The sequence below is a fragment of the Aulonocara stuartgranti genome (assembly GCF_965226115.1).
Source record: "Aulonocara stuartgranti genome assembly, chromosome: 3".
In the NCBI taxonomy this organism is placed as follows: Eukaryota; Metazoa; Chordata; class Actinopteri; order Cichliformes; family Cichlidae; genus Aulonocara; species Aulonocara stuartgranti.
The window spans coordinates 40,490,533-40,511,517 of NC_138941.1; the positions used below are offsets into that span (position 1 = coordinate 40,490,533).

Consider the following 20,985-nt stretch of genomic DNA (forward strand, 5'->3'; position numbering starts at 1 on the left):
TTGTTCCGTGTGTAATTGTATTTTAATAATTATTCCAAACCTTTACCATTATATGTACTCATGTTGCTACAGCACCTTTACAACTTGACTGCATAATGAGTAAATACACAAAGCACTGCCATAAACAGGGCAGGACTGGGACAGGAAGTCGGGCACCTGGTATTTTTGGTCCAGGCCATACATCTCTATAATATACACATATCTATATAACAACAACAATAAACCATGTGTTGCTTCGTCGTGTTAAATACTTCACTTATAACGGGACCAAATTGTCAGCTCTTCTTTGTACTAGGTTTAATAGCAAGAATAAGACATTAGAGTTAACAGGTTTTTAAATGGGTTTTAGAGCAGTGGGTTGATGTGGATGTGCGTGTGTCTTTGTGCATGCATGTGCCTGTAGTCCTGAGGCAGTCCTCAGTTCGTGCTGGCCTCTGGCAGGCTCAGCTTTTTGGGTGTGGGCACTCTGCCTGGTGCTTTCGTCTTCTTTCTGCTCTTTTCAAGGGGGTTGTTTCTTTATTCATTATGCTTTGTTGTGCTTTGTTCTTTTTTCCCCCATTTCCTCCTTTTTCTTTTCCTTTCTTTCTTCTCCTTTCCTCTTCATGATCTGCACCTCCCAAATGTCATGTCTGACACTGTTACACTACACATGTCTGTGTAGGTTCTCAGTCATTGAAGTCACGTTTGTCTAAGTAGCTTGAGGTGGGAAAGTGACAGGACTTGTTTCTTGAAGACGTTTCACCTCTCATCTGAGAAGGTTCTTCACTTCTAAGGTCAAATGTTGGAAAGTCACAGACTTTAACCCCTAGTGGGAGTGTCCCTAGGAGGGTCGCTGACTCACTACTGATCATGGGCCTTACAGTTTTTCTCCATTGGTTTGGCTCATTTCTTGAAACAGAAATTACATTCTCAAAATAACATGGACAAACCTCCAAACCTCTTGGCAAATGTTCACAACAGAATGGCATTTCTCATTCATTTTATCAAGTGGCAAATGCCTAAGTACATGTCTCAATTGTCTTAGTTACTTTGCAAATGATTAAGTACAAGTAGCCTACAGTTATACAGTTAGCCCACATTTAGCACATTTTCCAAATGAATAGATCTTGTAGATCTAAACTGATTAGTTGATTCTCAGTCTAATGATCATTCTCTCCAAAACATGTCAGCATGATTTCATTGTACTCGCATGCACAACTGTCTGTTGGATTGTCAAAATTGGTCAAGAACATAATACCATGAATACCATATATGAATTTCTTTGAATATTTGATAAATTGATGACAGTCATTGACAGTCAGGTGAAACTAGACTAACGAAGGGGGAGTGTCACACACAGGTGTGTTCCATGATTGTGTGCTGCCAAACACAGATATAGAGCTTGACCAGAGCCAGTCCGAGGCTCTGAACATGGATAGACAAGGCCAAGCAAACGGACAAGGGGAAGTTCTTCCTCAAGGAAGAGGAGGAGAAAGAGGAGAAGAAGAAGAAGAAGAAGAAGAAGAAGACTGAGAATGCGTGGTGGAGGAATAGGGGGAAGAGGCCGCAAATAATGCCATCACATTGCGACAGATCCGTGATGCCATCCTTCAGGACAATCATATATTCCAGAATATAAACACAATAAGCATCTCCACAATAGACTGGGTTTTGAAGAAGCATCAGATGACAATGAAACAAATCTACAGGGTACCATTTGAGAGGAGCTCTGACAGAGTGAAGGAGCTGCGCTACCAGTATATAAATGTAAGTCAGTTACTGGTTGTCTCTCATTATAACCTTACCTGTAATCACAGTAAGCAGTAGTTCACTTATTTGGTTTCAATACCTCCTTTACCTGATTTCAGAATCAGTATTTGCTTCATCTGACTTCAACAATTTCAACAGAAACCTGCAGTTTACTGTATGATACAATTCTCATTATAATCCTTATTTTGTTGTCTCCCAATCAAATCTATCTAATATTGTAGGTTTTACTGTAACATCTCAGTAAGTCACCAGTATTTCCCACTCCCCTTTCTATCAAATACCCCTGCAGTACTTCCTCATAGGCCTATCACTAGTTTAGAACCACTGGAGCAGTGGCCTGTAGTATATTGAACCTGTGGGGGAGAACATGTAATTGTCTAACTGTAGTATATGACTCTTCTGTATGAGTGATTTTATGTTCTTTACTCTATTTTAGAGAATAATGGCATTGGAAGGATATGAGACCCCTCACATCCTGGTGTTCGTGGATAAAGCTGGCTTCAACCTGGCCAAGGGCCGAAGACGTGGCCATAATATTATTGGCCACCTGGCCACAGTGGATGTCCCAGGTCAGCGAGGGGGCAATATAACTATGTGTGCTGCCATTTCTGAGAATGGTGTGGCCACTCACATCCCCAGTCTTGGCCCATACAACACACACAAGCTCCTCATCTTCTTGGATCGCCTTTATACCGATTTTATCCCTGAAAATGAGAGAGGTCTCATAGGGCCTCACCTACCCATTTATGTAATTGTGTGGGACAATGTCAATTTCCACCATAGCCCACTCATTAGGGGCTGGTTTGCAACGCATCCAAGGATGGTCATGGGGTTCCTACCACCTTACTCTCCTTTCCTCAATCCGATAGAGGAGTTTTTCTCTGCTTGGAGGTGGAGAGTGTATGAGCATCATGCTCAGGATCAGCCGTCCCTGCTCCATGCTATGGACGCAGCGTATGACGACATTACAGGAGATCAATGCAGGGGACCAGACGGACAACAGCATGTAAATAATCAGGAGGGTGAAGACAGTGGACAAGAGCGGGAGAATGAGTACAGCGACCACTGAATAAGTCCTTGTTTTTTGATTTTGTGTTCATACAATTTACTACTGTAATGTACATTTTCTTTTTACATATGTATAAAACTTTCTTTGCGTGTGAATAAAAAATGGTTATAATTTCCTTGGTTGTGTGAGTGCAATCTGTGATGTCAAACCTTGGAGGCTAGTCTTTTCTGTCCTCTGCCATAGTGACAAAACACCTAAACATTTTGTATGGCAGTACTCACACAATGCCAAAGGGACGATGCATTTTGGGGGCACTGACTATTCAGATTAGAAAGAAATGTAGTTTTGACACATGAGTGAACTGTTTTAGGGGAGGTATGAGCTTTTGCAGGTGGACCATGTTGTTGTGATCAACCATCCAGGTTTATTTTGACAAAAGCACCAAGAATGATGAGAATGTCCGATCTGTGTCGAGAAATGAGCCAAAGCTTTTGCAGGTGAGCTATAGTGTTGTGCTAAACTGTAAGAGTGTTTTGCCAAATGATCTTAGAGTTTTGAGAATGTAATTTCTGTTTCAAGAAATAAGCCAAACCAATGGAGAAAAACTGTAATAGAGTTCGAGAATGTGATGTCATTTCGGGGGTAAAACTGCAAAGGATTGTAGGTACAAGTGGCTAGCGCGCGAGCTATTATAAGACAACAATCACACAGAGATAAACAGAGACACAGAGATTGGCAAGAAGCTGTTGTGTTATTAACTACCATAGCCGGTCACATGACAGCCATGGGAAGCCGACGGGTGAAGAGATCGTTTTTTATCGGATTCCTTCATGGAAGAAAAATTGTTCAAGTCATGTTTCCAAAGTCACGAAGAGGCAACGGAGGGCCTGGATTGCGGGGTAAGTCCCGAGACACACTGAAATCCCTTTCACTGGAAAGAACAGTGACTGTCGCTGCCCCCTCTCTCTTCCAGTACTCCGGAGCGAAGAGACAGACAGGGCAGCCGGGGACGTCGCCAGGTTTTCTGTGCCCCGCTCCGATTTGAGTGGATTTTAATGCTGTCGCTGATGCCGCTGGACTTTTAGTGTTGTTTTTATGTTTTAAGTTGGGCAGCACACTAATGTCTTAGTCCGCTCTGTATGCTCGTATGGGTCTAATCCTTTCACTCCTTTGATTTTTTTTTTCGTCGTACCTTCTTTTTGCCTTTTCATAGCGGCTAAGATGAACAGGCACATGGTTAAATACATGAGTGGGGCACAGGAAGGTATTGGCAAGAATACCAGAGGTGCAAAACACCAGCTACTGGTAGACCGAGCAGTCAGCTGAAACTGCAAGACTAGCCTGACCAACCTGTGCACTGCCTGGATTGATTACAAGAAGGCCTATGACTCAATGCCCCACACCTGGAATGCCTAGAACTGTACAAGATCAACAGGACTCTGAGAGCCTTCATCAGGAACTCAATGGGAATGTGGCGGACAACATAGAAGCCAACTCCAAGCCCATAGCACAAGTCACCATCAAGTGCGGGATCTACCAAGGAGATGCTCTGTCCCCACTGCTGTTCTGTATAGACCTGAACCCCCTCAGTGAGATCATTAACAAGACTGGCTACGACTACAGAATGGAGCAGTTGTCAGCCACCTCCTGTACATGGAATACATCAAGCTGTTTGCCAAGAGTGAACGAGATTACCAGGATGCATAGCAATGACATCGGAATATCGTTCGAACTGGAGAAATGTAGTCCGATGATAACGAAGAGAGGGCGCGCTCTTCCCAGCAGGGCCGAAACACAGAAAACATTTTTAATTTTGGTGCGTACCAATTAATACATGTAGGTACTCATTAGAGTTCTAGAGCAAAAAAATAATGTCAACCCCTGATTTTATGACTCTCCACAGGATTTCTCTAACATGTGCGCACACACACACAATGTGTGTGTTATTTATTATATCATTATACAGTATATAATATAATCTGATATAATTACTCCTAACATTATATATTAGTCATTAATATGTAGTATTACTGAGTACGGTGTGGTGTTAATCATCAAATAAAATAATTAATTCAGCTTTATCTAGGATTAGATAATGCTGGTATTTGTACATGCTGATGATGTGATTGTACAGATGTTTTGTTATCTTGTGCATGTGTAATGGGACTAATATTAATATCTTCCAATTTTGTCCTTAGAGAGAAGCATAAAAGATGCCTGTGTTGAACGTGCAACTGGCAAGTGCAAGAAAATAGTGAGTGCCTTTTCTTACACTTGAAAAGGCTAATGCACAGGCTGAGCTAAATCTGCCTCCTCACGGCCTCATCACTGAAACACCAACAAGATGGGGGTCTGTACAACAGATGATTCACCTGGTGCTTAAACAGAAGAAGGCCATATCACAGGTCCTGAAAGCAGACAGAAAAAACAGGCACCTGGTACCAACTGACTTGTTTGGATTCGGGAGACAGACACTATCTCTACTTTCAAGATTAGGCTTAAAACTAGAGCAGATGCTCTAGTTGATGAAGACACAGACTTGACGAAGGACATAAAGAGAGCCATCCTCAAGTATTTAAATTAGAAGTACTCAGAACCTGCAACTGATGACCTTCTGGATACGGCCTCCTTTGTCGAGCCACGCTTCAGATCATCATATATAGCTGATGACCGAAGAGAGTTCACAAAAGCAAGAAATTCAGTCACTGCTAGAGACGGAAGCTGTGTTTGCCACAGAGTCACCACCATCACACACAAGCACAGGAGCTGCTGGAAAAGCCCAGAAAGAACCCAAGAGGAGTAAACGATGTCTGGGCAGCTTTTTCAAAAAGGCTCTGCTCAGCCTGGCCCAGCTGCCCTCACTGACAGAGAAGTGATTGAAATAGAGCTTAAGAGTTACCTGCAGGCACTGGATGACGAAGGAGACGCTGACCCACTGGATTGGTGGAAGCTGCACCAGGCTAATTTCCCAGGGTGGCAAGCCTAGCCAGGAAATACCTTTGCATTCCTGGCACGAGTGCCCCTTCAGAAAGGGCATTCAGCACCAGTGGTAACATAGTAACATGCCACCAATCTGCACTGACTGTTAACAAACTGTTCCTGGCAAACAACCTCTGATTTGCACACAAGGACCATAAACACTGATGTTTTGTTTGTATTTGTGCTACATATTGCAAGTTTGAAATTTGTTGTTCGATATTTAACAGACAAGAAACCTGTTAAACTTATAGGGTTTTCAAATATGTGCAGCTCTACTTTTTGTGCGATATAAATAATTAATCAAGACAGCAGGAAGAATTGCAATGTTTATTTATTTACACTTTGCACTTTATTTTAAACAACTTAGAATTTTGTGTTTTAGTGATATTTTACCTGCATTTTTTTTATTCAAAAATGTTTGTGCATTTATCTTCATTTTTATTTGTTATTTAAGAATTTTGTTTTACATTGTTTGGAAAAAGTTGAAAAGTTTTGTAATTTAAACATTCTTCTTTAAGTTTTGCACAATAAATGTTCTCGAAATGGCATTCTGTACGTTTTTGAAGTGTGTTTATTATTCTGCAATGTATCTGGTATCCAAGTATGTTCAGTCATTTTGAGAAGAGATATAAGATAGATATATCACAATATATCGTTACCGCACATGCTTCGAATTATAATGCGACATAGATTTTAAGCTATATCACCCAGCACTAGGAGACGCCCCCTAGGACAGCAACATCACCTGATGTTGCTTTCATCTATCACTACGGCCATCTTCTTCTGTTTGTCTACTATGTCCGGTTGATTAGCCATCACAATGTTGTCCGTCTGTATCTGGGAGTCCCACAGGATCTTAGCACCCTAGGGGGTGTCTCCTATGGGCTGGGCAATATAGACTAAAATCTATATTGCGGTGATAGATAGATAGATAGATAGATAGATAGATAGATAGATAGATAGATAGATAGATAGATAGTGTTAGATTATAATATTATTTTATGCCATGTTATACCCCTAATTAAAGATTGTGAATTATTATGTAGTTTTAGTTTGCATTATTCTCCTGAATCAGAAGAAGCTGATAACTATTGCATTAGTTAAACTGATTTGCATTACATTAAACTGCTGACTTGGTGTGAATGAATGATATTGTTTTATGATGCATTATACTGCTGAGTTATAAGAAATCTAATTTGTCTGAGTAGAAGAGAACAGAGTGTGCTGGAGTTTTCTGCCCTATTTCAGCAGGAGCAGATAAACAGGGAGCCAAGGTCGTAGCTTAGGCGCTGTGTGAGAGAAAGCATGTGAATGTTTAGGCTTTGTATGATAAGGTGGAGGCACCAGAGGCTATAAAAGTTTGAGCAATGCTCCACCATTTTGAGATTTTGAGGCTGTCTGCATCAGTGTCCATCTCCCACGTGTGTGATCATTAAATCATCGTTTGACTCAACCCGACCGGACCCGTGTTGTTATTGTGGTTTTTCTCTTGTCTCCATCCCCAATATTTTGAACCTTAACGATAGATAGATAGATAGATAGATAGATAGATAGATAGATAGATAGATAGATAGATACATACATACATACATACATACATACATACATACATACATACATACATACATAAAATGTTTATCGTTTAAACTTTCATGGCTGCAGAAAAATATTCAGTAACTTTGTGAGCGCTTGCTTATTTTCCAGCAAAGATCTGAAGTTGAACTTGTGGCCTTAAAGATTTCATTTCAACTCTGTTGAGGTAGAAATTGTGACACCTTGTGGACAAATACTAATAGTGCAGGTTAGTGCTTTACAAATGCTTTACACATGGAATTCTATTAGCATTGCATTCCATATAAATGTTAAAAATAATATTTCAGTGTGTGCTGGTTATTACAATAATTGTTTATATTCATCATTTCTATAAACATATTATATCTTAACAGTATTTCCTGAAAACCGTCTCTTGTCCTGTCATTTTCGCATAACATTTAAATTTACTGTAAGGGATTAAAGAGCAGCGGGGAATACGTTTCATCACAATAGATGTCCGTCTAAGTTTAAAGATGTAAATCTTGAAAATCATGAAAATCTTAGAAATATGGTATCTAACCAGACTCTTACTCTGGATGGCATTACCATGGCCTCCAGTAACACTGTGAGGAAACTTGGAGTCATTATTGACCAGGATATGTCCTTCAATGCACATATTAAACAAATATGAAGAGCTGCTTTCTTCCATTTGCACAATATTTCTAAAATTAGAAATATCCTGTCTTAGAGTGACGCTCAAAAACAAATTGATTCATTTATTACTTCTAGGCTGTAATTCATTATCAGTAGGTCCTAAAAACCGAAAAGCCTTCAGTCGATCAAAATGCTGCAGGAAGAGTACTGACAAGAGAGAGCATATTTCTCCTATACTGGCTTACCTTCGTTGGCTCCCTGCAGAATTGAATTCAAAATCTTGCTCTTCACATACAAAGTCTTGAATAATCAGGCCCCATCTTAATGGTCTTATAAACCATATCACCCCATTTATACACACTACGCATTAAATCATTACTTATTATTAATCTCTGGCTCTCATCATCTCACCAAATCAGCAATCTCTTCTCACTGCCCTCCATTAATAAACTCACCTTCATAATTTGGAATAACGCATCTCTCCCTCTTTTACAGTGGTCCCCACTCCTGTGAAGCCTTCTCCCTGCCATTGTGGTGACCATAGTGACCCCTGTGCTAAATCAGCTTTTGCTTAATAGAAAGAAACTGTTTTGGGGTCCTCTTCTGTTTCCAAACTTTATCTTTGTCTTTGATCTCAGGCTCTAATATTGTGAACCAAACCATATTCTACAGACTACGCTTTAAAAAGACAAACTGTAATTAATTCGTGCACCTTAAGGAAGTGTTTTCCTGCTGACGTGGGTGAAAACTGGTGATGAGATTACAGACTGACATGTTTTAATCCTTGCACAACAAGTGCTTTTGACTCTTTTCTTCTCTCTCTATTGATATTTGTTTGTACTTGTCATAGAACACAAAGCATTACAGCAAATACACAAAACCAAACAATGAGAATAACCGTCACAGTCCAATTCTTAACGTTTTCATTTTTAAGCACTATGTGGGGAAAATACATCACAAATCATTCGTCAGTGGTACGATTAATGCTGCATCCACTTTTTGCACTGATTTTTGACGTAAACTGATATTTTATCTCGTTACTCAAAAAGTTATTCAGAAAGATCAGCAATCGTCTGTCTTCTGATTCTACTTGACTGATAAACATGGCATTTAAAAAAAAAAAAAAAAACAAACAAACATATTTACCACTTTATATGTCCCCAAAGTGTTATTCTACTTCTACATCTACATGGTGGTCTTTCTAAAAGATATCAGCCTGTTTCAAACATGACTGGCATTTTTCTTGAAAATGTGTCAATTTTACACCAGATGTCCTTTTTAAAGTTTCATGAAAAGTCAACAGGAGAATTTAAAGCCATACCAAAGACCTTATGGGAGACAGTTTGGCCAAAAGGTGGTGCCCTGCATCTACTTGACTCTTACCTACTATATTAAAACCTATTAGAGACACATTGCACCACACATAACATTTATTCATTGTGTTGCTGGGGCCAAACCTGTGGAACATCTGGACCAAGTGGCACACAGACAAAGAGTAACAAAGAGAATAGCATTACCAAGAGAGGGAGGCTCAGGTTTCACAACAGTGCCAGAGCAGCATGTGCAGTACAGTACATGATGATGATGATAAATGCCAGAGCCAAGTGGAGCTTTTTTGAGAGCATTTATGTTCTCATAACAACTCTTGATGTTTTGCTGATATTACTTAATTGATATTTTCCACGTGACTTCCAACAGCCAAAGCAAAGTTCATATCATGTACAGAGAACAATGAAAAAGAAAAAAAAATGTATATTTGCACGGACTAAAAATATGCACAAAAATAAAAAGGGGCTGAAAATGGCATGGCTACTATGAACTTATTCTTTGCATTGTTTTCAATTTCACACCTGAACTCTGCAAATTAAAAAAAAAATTCCTGCTTTTAAAAGGTTTTTAGTGTTCAGAGATAAAATGGTATACAACAAAGATGAATATTTCAATTAAAAGTTGTGACAACATAATGTCCTTTTACTTTTCAATAAAGTTTCAGTCCCCTCCATGAATCGCTACCTTATCGTGTTGGAGAGGTTTGTGTGTCCCAGGGAACCCAGGGGGTTTGTTGTCAGGGAGCTAGACCCCAAGGTAGGGGTCTCCCATGGCAAATTGGTCCTGCACTAGGGACCAGACAGGAAAGGGGGGTTGCACTGAATCATAGTTGTTATTAACCTCTGTCTCTCTTCCACAGCATGTCTTTTGTCCTGACTTCCTTCTCTCATCCCAACCGGTCGCAGCAGATAAGTCTGGTTCTGATGGAGTTTTTTTTCCTGTTAAAAGGGAGTTTTCCTTCCCACTGTCATCAAAGTGCTTCCTCATAGGGGGTCATGTGATCCTTGGATTTTTCTGTAAAGAGCCTTGAGGCAACTATTGTTGTGATTTGGCGCTATATAAATAAAACTGAATTGAATTGAATTTAGTTAGGCCATCTGGGAGGGGCTCGGAGCAGCTACTCCTCCACATTAAAAGGAGCCAGTTAAGGTGTTCTGGGCAGGTCCCACCGGGAGGAGGCCCTGGGATAGACCCAGGATACGCTGGAGAGATTATATCTCTTGGCTGGCCTAGGAGCACCTTGGTGTTCCCCCAGAAATTACCAGTAACATGATCTAAATAAGTGGTGTGTTTTTAACACAAGGAAGTCCTATTTAATTACACAGCATCAGTACTGCCTCCTGCATGCATGTCAAACAACATGTGTCAGATAGAATAATTTATATTTATTTATTAAAACACTTTATAACCAGAAATTGCTTAAAAGTACAAGATTCACTGCCACTAGGTTGTTCTGGTTAAAAATAGCACCTCAAAAAAAAAATCAATTTGGCTAAAGACCGGCCACGTGGGGAGGCAACCCACAGGGAGGAGTGCCCAAGGGGTGCCACCAGTTACACACCCGTGACGTCGCACTGCAACCTAAATGCTGCTTTATAGTTGTATCCCGGTGTTTACACTCACAATGCTTAAGAGGGAACCTCACCAAACGTGTCTACTCACCACAGCCAAATAATTTTCTGGGGAAATTAATCCGATCTGCAACGCAAATGTTATCGTCGCCATCTACGACAGAAATGAGTCCCAAACACTTAAATCCTCTGATTAGACAACTAGGGGAGGGGTGAATCTTCATGCTGCGTTCACAGACACCACGCAGGAAAAGAAGATCTACAAAAGCAAGCTCACTACACCTGCGTTATGTCCTGAAACAAAATGCAGACATGTAAATGTAGTTCATAAAAACAGACAGAGCTCCAGTCTAATGAGATGCATCTTATTCAGTGTATAATGTTTATGTTCACCATTTCCCCCTGTCAAAAAAATAATAATATGTCGAATTATTATATGCACTATATATTTTTATAGTGTGCTAAATAAAAAAGGTCAGCAGTTAAGACTTCCGGATATATTTTTTACAAATAGGTCCCTCTGACACATTATTATTATGTATTGTTATATATCATTATTATGGCACATGTCAGAGTGTCACAGTAAAGATTAATAAGCCTAAATAACCAGAGTCCAGTTTTTATCTTCTTGTTCTTCGTGGTCTCGTCTTCATCGTCTCCTCAGCAGCAGGAGTAGCACTGTGTGGATGATGGACGTGTTTGATCCCATAACAGCAACATCTGCCCTGAACACCACCCGGATGTCACCAGCTGAGCAGAAGCAGAGAGCAAAGCTTATAACGGTAAACACAGAGGAAAGTTACAGAATCTGGTCGGTTTGAGTGGAAACAGCATCAGCACAGAGATTGATGATTGATTCGTCTGACTGCAGGGCCGATCGATATACTGTACTTTATTATATTTTTATTATTGAAAATGTGTTAACGCCAAAGAAATTTCTCAGAAAGGCAAAAGTTGCACATCTTTGACTCTTTACAGATTCTGTTCTTCAGTTTACAGTGACGCTCTTCATCAGTGTGGACTTCCCTCTGACATTCACCTTCACAGACGGACCCACCTGTGCTCCAGGTGTATTCTCCGCCCACAGGTCCTCCTCCTGTTACCTGGAATGTCGCGCCTCACTTTGGCACACAGTCTTGTGCAACCGGAGAGTTACAGCCCCGTAACTGAAAATCACGTGATTTTAGTAAATGAAACCAGTAACCGTGTGTGTCCGTTGCCGCTCACCTGTGGAGATAAACGTGGCAAAGATGGGCAACAGCGAGACAAAGAAAAGAACGACCGCAGACTACACAGGACCCCAGAGCAACCAAGCGAGAGTTAAAAGGAGCTTAACTTTAAATCCTCAGAAGAGAAAACAGTCCGTCCGACTGAAAAACCGCCCTGCTAGTATAGATGGAAGCACCGGGCTTTGGGATGGTTTTGATCCCTCAAGGCGCAGATACTTGGAAACTGACCTGGACCTTTACCACGAACTGCAGAACCATCTGGAAAATGCACGGCGGAGGATGAGAGATAAGGGCAAAAAAGACGTTTCTGGAGGTCTGGACGCCAGTTTGGTGACTGGAGAGGAGAAATGTTACGACCCAAACGACACCACCCTTACATTTGTTGAAGGAGACGATGATATGGACTGTAAGTAGTCAAAGAACCAGATAAATACTTTCAGATTTGACAGCATGGGCTTCAAGGATTTTTATAAGTTAAGTCTTCCTTTTTGTCTCATAGTTGAGGGCAGAGATTATAAATCTCTGAGAGCCCGGATGTCCTGCGGTCATTCTGTCACCCCCATGTCTCTCACCAGCTGGTGTCACCATTTGTTGGACCAGGTACCACATGTTTATTATTAATCAGATTCTGAAGTATTAGTATTAGTATCCATTGTCTCTCATTGTCCTTCTTGCACATTTATCTTCCCAACTTTCCACATAAATTATGAAATTTATTTTACATAATTTAAAATCTATTTCTAAATCATTTCTAAATCTATTATAAACTCATTGGCCAATTTGTTAAGTACACCTTGTTAGACTTGCTTTTGCCTTCAGAGGTTTTGAAGGCAAAGTTTAAAAGAATATAATTCGACACGGTGGAAACATTCCTTGGATGTTTTGGTCTATATTGACTCAACAGCATCACACAGTTGCTGCAGATCCCGTGATGGGAATCTTCCATTCCACCACATCCCAAAGTACTGCATTGAATTGAGATCTGGTGGCTGGTTGCAAAATGGGCAAGACGTGAATTGTGGCCTCAGTTTCCAATTCATAGCTGGCAGGTGCGGTCCTCTGCTGCCCATCTGCTTCAGGGTTCAGTGTGTGGTGCACTCAGAGATGCTCTTCTGCATAACTTGGTTGTAACAAGGGTTGTTGCCTTCCTATCAACATAACAAAGTTTGGCCATTCTCCTCTAACCTCTGACATCACCAAGACATTTTCTGATGCTCACTGGATATTTTCTTTTTTAATATTCTCTGTAAACTCTAGAGTTGGTCAGCAGTAGATCAGTCTGTATGGCACCAAAACCCATGCCACTTTCAAAATCAATTAAATTAAATTTCTTTCTCGTTCCGATGTTCAGTTTGAACCTCGGCAGCTTGTTTTGACCATGTCAACATGCTTAGATGCAATTAACTGATTTTTTTTTTGATCCCTCAGGGTGAGAGCCGATTTGTGTGCGGCCAGCCTGACTGCAATGCTGAGTGGTCACATGAAGAGGTCTGTAAAATGGCTCTTCTGACTCCTGAAGAAATCAAATACTTTGAAAAAAAGATGCTCAGCAGCACTGTCATGAATTACCTGGAGGTCAGTGATGTATCAGCAAGCCGCGGGAAATCGTGAACACAACATCGGCGTCAGGGATGTGAGGAATGTGGGATCCTGGCTGTGCCTCAGCCTAAGCCCATTCAAAAAGGGGCTTACTGGTGGTGCATGATGGCACTAAGAGTAAAAACATTTCCTGTCCTCGCTGCAGGGTGGAGCTCTGTTTTGCGTGCCTGAGGCTCACTGCAGACCGTGCTTCACCTTCTAATGCTTGTTCACTGGTGTAGCTCGAGGACAACCCTTTAAAGCAGGCTGTGTGGGCTTCAACATTTAATGGTTTGATTTTGTGATTTCAAGAAATGAAACACGTTTTGTACTTTTCTATTATTTAAAAATATCTTTTGGATGCTGTTTTTCTCATTTAAATGGGATAAGATAGATCGACTCTTATTAGCCGCTGACAGTATTTGAAAAAGGCTTGAAAACTGGTTAGAGACTGGAACCAGCTGCGTTTCCAGTCCACTGTGACTTTTTTATATTTTCTCTCTGATGACCTCACTCTGACGCTGCTCTCCTCTCTGATCTAGCCACAAATAAAGAGATGGTATTTATTAATTATAACAACAACACAACATTTTTTTTGCTATTTTTTAAAGCAGTGAGAGAAGAAGTTAGAATAAACATTTGTGGTAATTTAGCAAAAACTAATTTTTACTAATAAAGAATATTGGTTGTTAAACTAGACCTCGTGTTCAACACAACCTGCTTGTGTCTCGTTTTCAATATCCCTGTGTGTCTGAAAGCATAAATACATGTATGAAGACAGTATGGACATGTGTTTGACTGTTTCTGATTAGCCTGTGAAAGAGGACATCACTGCTTTCAGTTTTGTGACACAACATTAACCTGGGAAATCACTGCGTCCACCTTCTGGTAAATATAAAGATTGGGATAAAGGGCTGCTTCAGAAATTGTCTTTGGTTCATTCAAATGTTTAAGCATTATTTATTTTCCTTTACTTGTTTGATACATATTATGCTGAAGCATTTTTTCTTTAATTGTTTGTCTTTAACAACTTCAGGCATGTGTATCACTGTGCAAAAGTCTTGAGCCACCATCATTTTTGCTCTCAGCTTCTGTTGGTGTGAGCCAAACTATATTCTACAGGCTGAGATTTAAAAAGCACAAGTTTAATTCAATCATGTTCGTGTTGGGTCACAGCACTAGGAAGCAGCAGCTTTCTGCCAAACTGGTTTCAAAGTATCTGTCAGTTTGCCAGCAGGTGTTTGTTCTGTCACGTCCCTTCGTGATGAATGACAACAAAGAACCTCGAGGTGGGAAAACAGGCTGACTTTGTGTCCTGTAAGTCTCGGCAAGTCTGGGCACGCGTTTTTCCAAGGCATGTCATGACATTCATATCTACATTTGCATCTTGTGGAAATAATATGCTCACTTACAATAACAATCACAGGTCATTTGTCATCTGTGTCACTCCTGTGAGATGACAAAACTGTTCTAGAGGAAGTGTTTTAAAGGAAATTGCTCGTTCGATTCTGCTGTATCAGCAGTAAGACTATCTCTAAATTACTGAACCTAAATGTTCAAAAGTGAAGATGAGGATAGTTTGGAGGTTTAATCAGTGCAAAAAATCTAAATACAGTTAAAAATCGACAATTTGTTACCATATATTTGATTATTTTACTGTTTACCCTCATCCTCTATGAATTTACATTGTATTTAATGCCATAAACAAGTGTAGGTTAGAGAAATGTCCATGACAGGGAAATGATTTTGATAGACGAAACTAACATTTAGTCGTCAAAATCACATTTGACAAAAATAAAAACTGATTTATGGAAGTATAAATCCAGCTTCTCCATCTCTGTGGCTTGGGTCTTCCCCTGCTGATAGAGAACTCCACAGCGAGACAATCAAAGGTAGAAAATAAAAACACCCCAGGAAATAAAAGTAAAAGCAGTTTTTTAATTTACTTTAAAATTTATAATTTAGTCTTTGCCCATTCCTAAGAACAGGCTTTCTACAGATGACCCTGCTGGTCAGGGGCCACCATGCGTGTTCTGAACATACATGAGCGACATTTCCAGCAGGACACCATCAGTGCAGCCAGCAGACACACAGCAGCAGTGAAGCACAGCGCTGTGGATACAGGTGGGTCTGTGGGTGGTCTGAGGGGAGACCAGGTCCCATCATGGGCTGAGGTAGAAATCTCACTACACAGACAAAGAGAAGTTAAAATGAAGTATATGTTGCTTTAACGGACGCCGGGGCATGTTTGAAGTTGTACTCACCACCTGATGCATGCAGGAAGTGTCCTGACATCATCTAAGGGAGGAGTCACATCAGGGTACAGACATAACCTCCTGTCAGGGCAGAAAACTGCACCATTGTGTCTGTTAATCTGATGCAAAAATAAATCATTTTTATATATGAGATGTTGACTGTATTATCCATTAGGATGTTTTTATACTAAGATGCTCTTAATCATATAAATGTGGTAATAATAGAAACATCTGTATAAATGAAACTGTTTATATGCACAAAAACTGCAAGTTTTAACTCTGAATTAATGCTCATCCAAAAACACATAACACTGTAATAAGCCATTATGTTATTATACCTGAATGTTGCCCCCTGCTGGACAGTCCACCCACTCAGAGCCAAACACCTGGATCTGATACCTGTTCGGTCCGGTACACCTGTGCCTATAACACCGGCCCTCCACAGAGCTGCTGACCTGACTCTGGTTCTGAAAGACAGACGAGAAGTTACAAAGGATTCAAAAGAAAGGGTGAAGAGAGTACAGGGGAGGACCACACACACACACACACACACACACACACACACACACACACACACACACACACACACACACACACACACACACACCTGTGTGCTGAGGCTGGAGAGAAAGCATCTGCTGTCAAAGCCGAAACTCTCCCCGCTCAGCTCATCTTCAGCTGTCCACCTGCTGCTTTCTTTTTTCCAGCATTCACTCTGAAGTGCGAGATTCAAAACGTGTACTAAAGATAAATACATAATAATAATAATAATAATAATAATAATAATAATAATAATAATGTCCTCTCATCTTCAGTGTTTAGTGTGAATGCACGAAGATACTCAGCTTACTCCATTCTGCAGGGGTTTATACACTCGACAGCCCTCCAGGTATTGGTCAGTCTGGCACTCCCCCTTGTGGAGATGAAGAAAATGACATCCACGTCCACTGAGAAGTACAAATAACACAAACATTTAGGACAAAGTGACAGAATTTCTGTATGAAAATATATGTTAACACTAAATTACTTTAATTTACCTTCCAGTGCAGAAGAAGGATGAGGAGTTATCTTGGCAGGTTGACAGGGAGCCAAACATGGCTCCTTCACCTATTAATAAGTCATAAAAAAAATTTATTATTTAAAAAGTATGATCACAGAGTGTCTATGTTCAGCTTTTGTTAAGTCTCCTGTTATGATGATGCAGTTTTCAGTGCATTTTCTTCATATTTCAGTTTCCTTACCGTCTCCCCAGACCAGACTCTGAGCCCGGCTCAGGTCGACGGTGTACCACCCCGTGTCCTGTAATGCAGCTAAGGTCACTGGGTCGATCCGAACTGTGCTAGGATCCCCGAGCACTGCCGACATAATGGAGCCCTGCAGGACCCGGGACTCCCAGTGTGAGGACACCCTGCCTGGAGCTGCGTCCTGAGGGGTGAAAGCACCGTTAGGTTTCCTTTTTAGTTTGTTAAAGTTTTCTGCACTTGAAGCTGTGCAGTACCAGGTTCTCCAGTGGTCCTCCCAGCTCCGGATCGCTGGACACCAGGTGCTTCTGCAGGGCTGAAATGACGGACGGGGTGTAAATCCTCATGTGGCCGGATCCGTCTGAGTGACTCGCTTTGCCTCGAGGAGAACAATCAGCACCCACTGCAGGATCCAGCAAAGAAATCGCTGATAAAGAACCACCTTCTGACCAAAGCATGTGATCTTTAATGAAGGTCAGACTCAATACACTAACTTATTATAATGAAAAAAATGTTTTCTACATTTTAATCAGATTTGAGTGTTCTTCTTTGTGTGTTACCACTTAATATTTGCATTTTTAATTCCCAATTTTTGTTCTTCGTCCACACTTTGCACAGTTTCAAAGTAAAGTAAACAAACGTTTTGAAGACACCAGCGCATGTGTGGTTAAGTAAGGATGAATGCTTATATAATCTCAATCGTCGTTAGATTTTATTATAATAACCTCACTCACACACATTAAGAAAAATGAATTTTTACACAGTTATTACACACTCACTAATGTTTGTTAAATTACAGTTAAAAAAAAGGATAAAGTGGTGTAAATGATGTGTTTAAAAACCTTGGGAAGAGGAGGAGGAGTAACAGTCTCTCCAGGTGCTGAAGAGATCCTTAGAAAATCCAAGTGCATGGAACAATTCATGAATGACAGTCTGGAGAACAGAAGAGTATAATCTGTCATCATGATCCATCCTTCTCTGTTAAAACAGCCACAGAAACCTCACTTTTCACATCATGTATCCATAAAAGTAATCGTACCTGTACTGTAGTCTGGTGGCTGTATGTGGCTCCTGTCAGCCGGTCCCTGCAGATGACCACCACCCCAGCTACAGGTCGCCCGTGACTGTCCGTCTGGCAGTGAACAGCGTAGGCCAACACACTGGGCTGAGGAACAAGAAGATACACTGAGGAGGAGGTGAAAGCCACGTGGGCGAAGTTTAATTTAGACGCTTTAAAAAATTATTTCTTATAAGAAAGTGGAGAAATATATGATCAAATAGAGCAACAATTTACTGCTGTTTTCAATCATGAATAGAAACTTAATGAAGAAATGTCAAAATGTTTTAGGACTGCTGGGATTTGAGTGGAAAAAAATGAAGTAAAACTAACTTTCAATGGTTTTATATCAAAGATTTTTCTGTTATCTGTAGGTTTGCACCTCTGCTCTGCACTTGTCTGTGTCCTGTACATGGAGGTAAAGCAGGAAGTCGGTATCAGGGACTCCAGCACCTTCAGGTCTGAGAACAGTCCTTTTGTGTGAATCGGCCTCGGGGTAAATATCACATCCAGCCAGGTGGTCGTCTGGGATCTACTGATGTTGATACTGTATTATTCAGAAGCAGCAGTCTAGTACATGCTGTGTGTGGCAGCAAAAACATTTGATACTCACGGTCGCATCCAGGCAAGTTTCACTTCCGTAGTTTTTGTTGGCTCTACCACACCTGGGAGAATAAAAAGTCTGCTTATTTCCATTTATTTGCATAAGTTGACAGCTGATAGAGCTCAGAGATACGGGACAGTATGAGTGAACAAATACAAACCTGTTGGTGAGTTTAAATGCATAGTTACTTGCACTAATGTGTACATTTCTTTTAAAGAGTGAGAGCATTCATTAACTTTGAAACATGGTGCGTTATCCTGCTGGAAGCAGCCAACAGAAGGTTAGCAACAATACTCAAATGATACTCAGCTTTTATTAAAAAGTCGTCTGGATATTTTCTCTTTTCTGGATAATTATCTGTAAACTCTGGTTTTGTGGTTTGTGGGAAAATATAGAAATATTTAGATAAGCTGCCTGACACCAACAACCTGCCACCTTCAAAGTCACTTAAATCACCTTTCCTCCTCGTTCTGATACTCAGTTAAATTTCAAGAGTGCCTTTTACCCATGTGTACATGTCTAACTGCATGTCATATGATTGGCTGGTTGGATTTTTGTGTTGTATGTAAAATAAGAATATAGGGGAAAAAATCATTTTAACGACCCAAATCTTGCCAGAGATGTTTGTTTGAGGGACTGGAGCTACACTCGTCTGTACTTACCTGTTGTAGTTGATAGTACTTGAATCCCTCCAGAGAAACTTGCAGTATTTGTTGATGTCTCTGCTGAGCAGTAAAGGGCCCGGCACTCTGTTCACTGTTAAAATGTCAGCAGTTTATGAGTGTGTGTGTGTGTGTGTGTGTGTGTGTGTGTTTTCAGATCCAAGATTTACTATATTGTTACTGAGCACTACCTCAAAGACACAATGCAGAATGAAATTATGCTGCACAAGCTCACATAAATACATAAAAACGTCAGTGTTATAAAGTCAGTGTTACTTATTTAAAAAACACAAATATTCAGTTATCGCACAAGAGAATGTTGATTGCATTGAAATTTCTTTGTTGTCAGATTTGTGGAGTGTAATAATCTACAGCACACCAGCCGTTTCTGTTCAACAGTCACCTGACAGTAAAGAAGACACCACTCTCACAGCTTCTTCCACCGCTGCCTCCAGCCTTCCTTTCTCAGCCTCTGATAGGCTGTCGCTCTCTCTCGGAATCCAGGTCCGGATCCTCATTGGCTGTGGTGAGGTAGGAGTAGGTGAGCCAGATTTTCCCAGGATGCTCCTCTGCTCCTCTGACCTTCTGAGCCTGAGCTCCTTGGGTGGGCTGTCTGTAGCGCTGACCACTCTGACCTGAAGCTCATCAAAGATGCACCTCTGCAGGGCTCCTGGGAGCTCCACCACGACCACCATTACCACCAGCACAATCCCCACCCAGAGGTTCAAGGATGGAGGGGAAGCCATAGTTATGGTGGAAACCTATTTCAGGGTAACAGTGAGGAAGAGGAGATGATGTAATGTTTCAGATGGCCGCTGAGGATCCCAAAATATGGTCGTGAATTTATTTGATTTTATTTATTTCTGTCTTTGTGTCATGTATTTGTACAGATTATAAAAAAGGATCAATAGTATTATTCTGACAATTTGGGGTTAAGCGTAACATCATTAACTCCAGCTCCTCCTCTGTCTCCAAACCATCATAGCAAATCTTGCTGCCATGTTGCAAACAGAACAGTTAAAATAATAAAGTAACTGTAAACACTGAGTTCTTCTGTCTGCAGCTTTGAGCTTTCTTAGGTCAGTAATGACCAATCAGAGGTCCACAGAAGCAGCTACATGGATAGATTCACTCAAACTATTTAAATAATAGTAAATTACATTTTACAACTTTCAGAGTCTCTAGAGAACAAGTTTGGGCTGGCACGATTAACTAAAATAAATACTTCATCAGTAGAAATAGTTAAAACAAACAAATCAAGGTTTTGAGGTTTCAGCTCACTAAAAGCTGGCTAATAGCTGCAACTGTTTAATAAACATACTGAATAGAAAGTGGTTACTAAATGAAGTGAAAAGCTGTTTAAGAAGAAAGTAGTGGATGGAAATCATAATGAACAGCTATGGATAAGCAAGTTTGCTAAGCACAAACACTAAGCAGCAAACAGGAAGCAGTCCAGATCCTGTTTGATGCTGGTTCAAGTTTAAACATGAAAGGCAGTGATGAAGAAAGAGTGCATGAGTCAATCTGACAGAAAG

At 40.6% G+C, this 20,985-nt stretch overlaps 2 protein-coding genes across 2 annotated transcripts; one reads left to right on the top strand and one right to left on the bottom strand.

The window, feature by feature from the left end:
• The first annotated feature begins 11,695 nt into the window (after positions 1-11,695).
• Positions 11,696-14,537, top strand: LOC309701661 (uncharacterized protein). Its single transcript, XM_082525812.1, has 3 exons — positions 11,696-12,459; positions 12,553-12,653; positions 13,482-14,537. The coding sequence occupies exons 1-3, from the start codon at positions 12,015-12,017 to the stop codon at positions 13,662-13,664; spliced, it is 729 nt and encodes a 242-aa protein (XP_082381938.1). The 5' UTR covers positions 11,696-12,014; the 3' UTR covers positions 13,665-14,537.
• Positions 14,538-15,487: 950 nt separating this feature from the next.
• cirop (ciliated left-right organizer metallopeptidase) lies at positions 15,488-20,720 on the bottom strand. Its single transcript, XM_082523532.1, has 14 exons — positions 19,854-20,720; positions 19,451-19,544; positions 18,798-18,849; positions 18,567-18,716; positions 18,167-18,292; positions 17,970-18,060; positions 17,385-17,530; positions 17,128-17,311; positions 16,924-16,993; positions 16,737-16,833; positions 16,494-16,601; positions 16,225-16,353; positions 15,896-16,005; positions 15,488-15,817 (listed from the first exon to the last, which is right to left on the bottom strand). Exons 1-14 carry the CDS (start codon positions 20,194-20,196, stop codon positions 15,625-15,627), a joined length of 1,893 nt encoding a protein of 630 aa, XP_082379658.1. The 5' UTR covers positions 20,197-20,720; the 3' UTR covers positions 15,488-15,624.
• Positions 20,721-20,985: the final 265 nt, after the last annotated feature.

What these genes read in the sequence shown, in the direction of transcription:
- LOC309701661 (XM_082525812.1), top strand. Translation starts at nt 12,015, where the DNA reads ATGAAACCAGTAACCGTGTGTGTCCGTTGCCGCTCACCTGTGGAGATA. An exon ending in AGGAGACGATGATATGGACT is followed by an intron (nt 12,460 to 12,552) that starts GTAAGTAGTCAA and finishes TTTGTCTCATAG; the next exon opens with TTGAGGGCAGAGATTATAAA. An exon ending in GTCACCATTTGTTGGACCAG is followed by an intron (nt 12,654 to 13,481) that starts GTACCACATGTT and finishes TTGATCCCTCAG; the next exon opens with GGTGAGAGCCGATTTGTGTG.
- cirop (XM_082523532.1), bottom strand. Translation starts at nt 20,196, where the DNA reads ATGGCTTCCCCTCCATCCTTGAACCTCTGGGTGGGGATTGTGCTGGTG. An exon ending in CTCCTCCTCCTCTTCCCAAG is followed by an intron (nt 17,531 to 17,969) that starts GTTTTTAAACAC and finishes TGGATCCTGCAG; the next exon opens with TGGGTGCTGATTGTTCTCCT. An exon ending in TCTCCAGCCTCAGCACACAG is followed by an intron (nt 16,354 to 16,493) that starts GTGTGTGTGTGT and finishes TCTGTCTTTCAG; the next exon opens with AACCAGAGTCAGGTCAGCAG.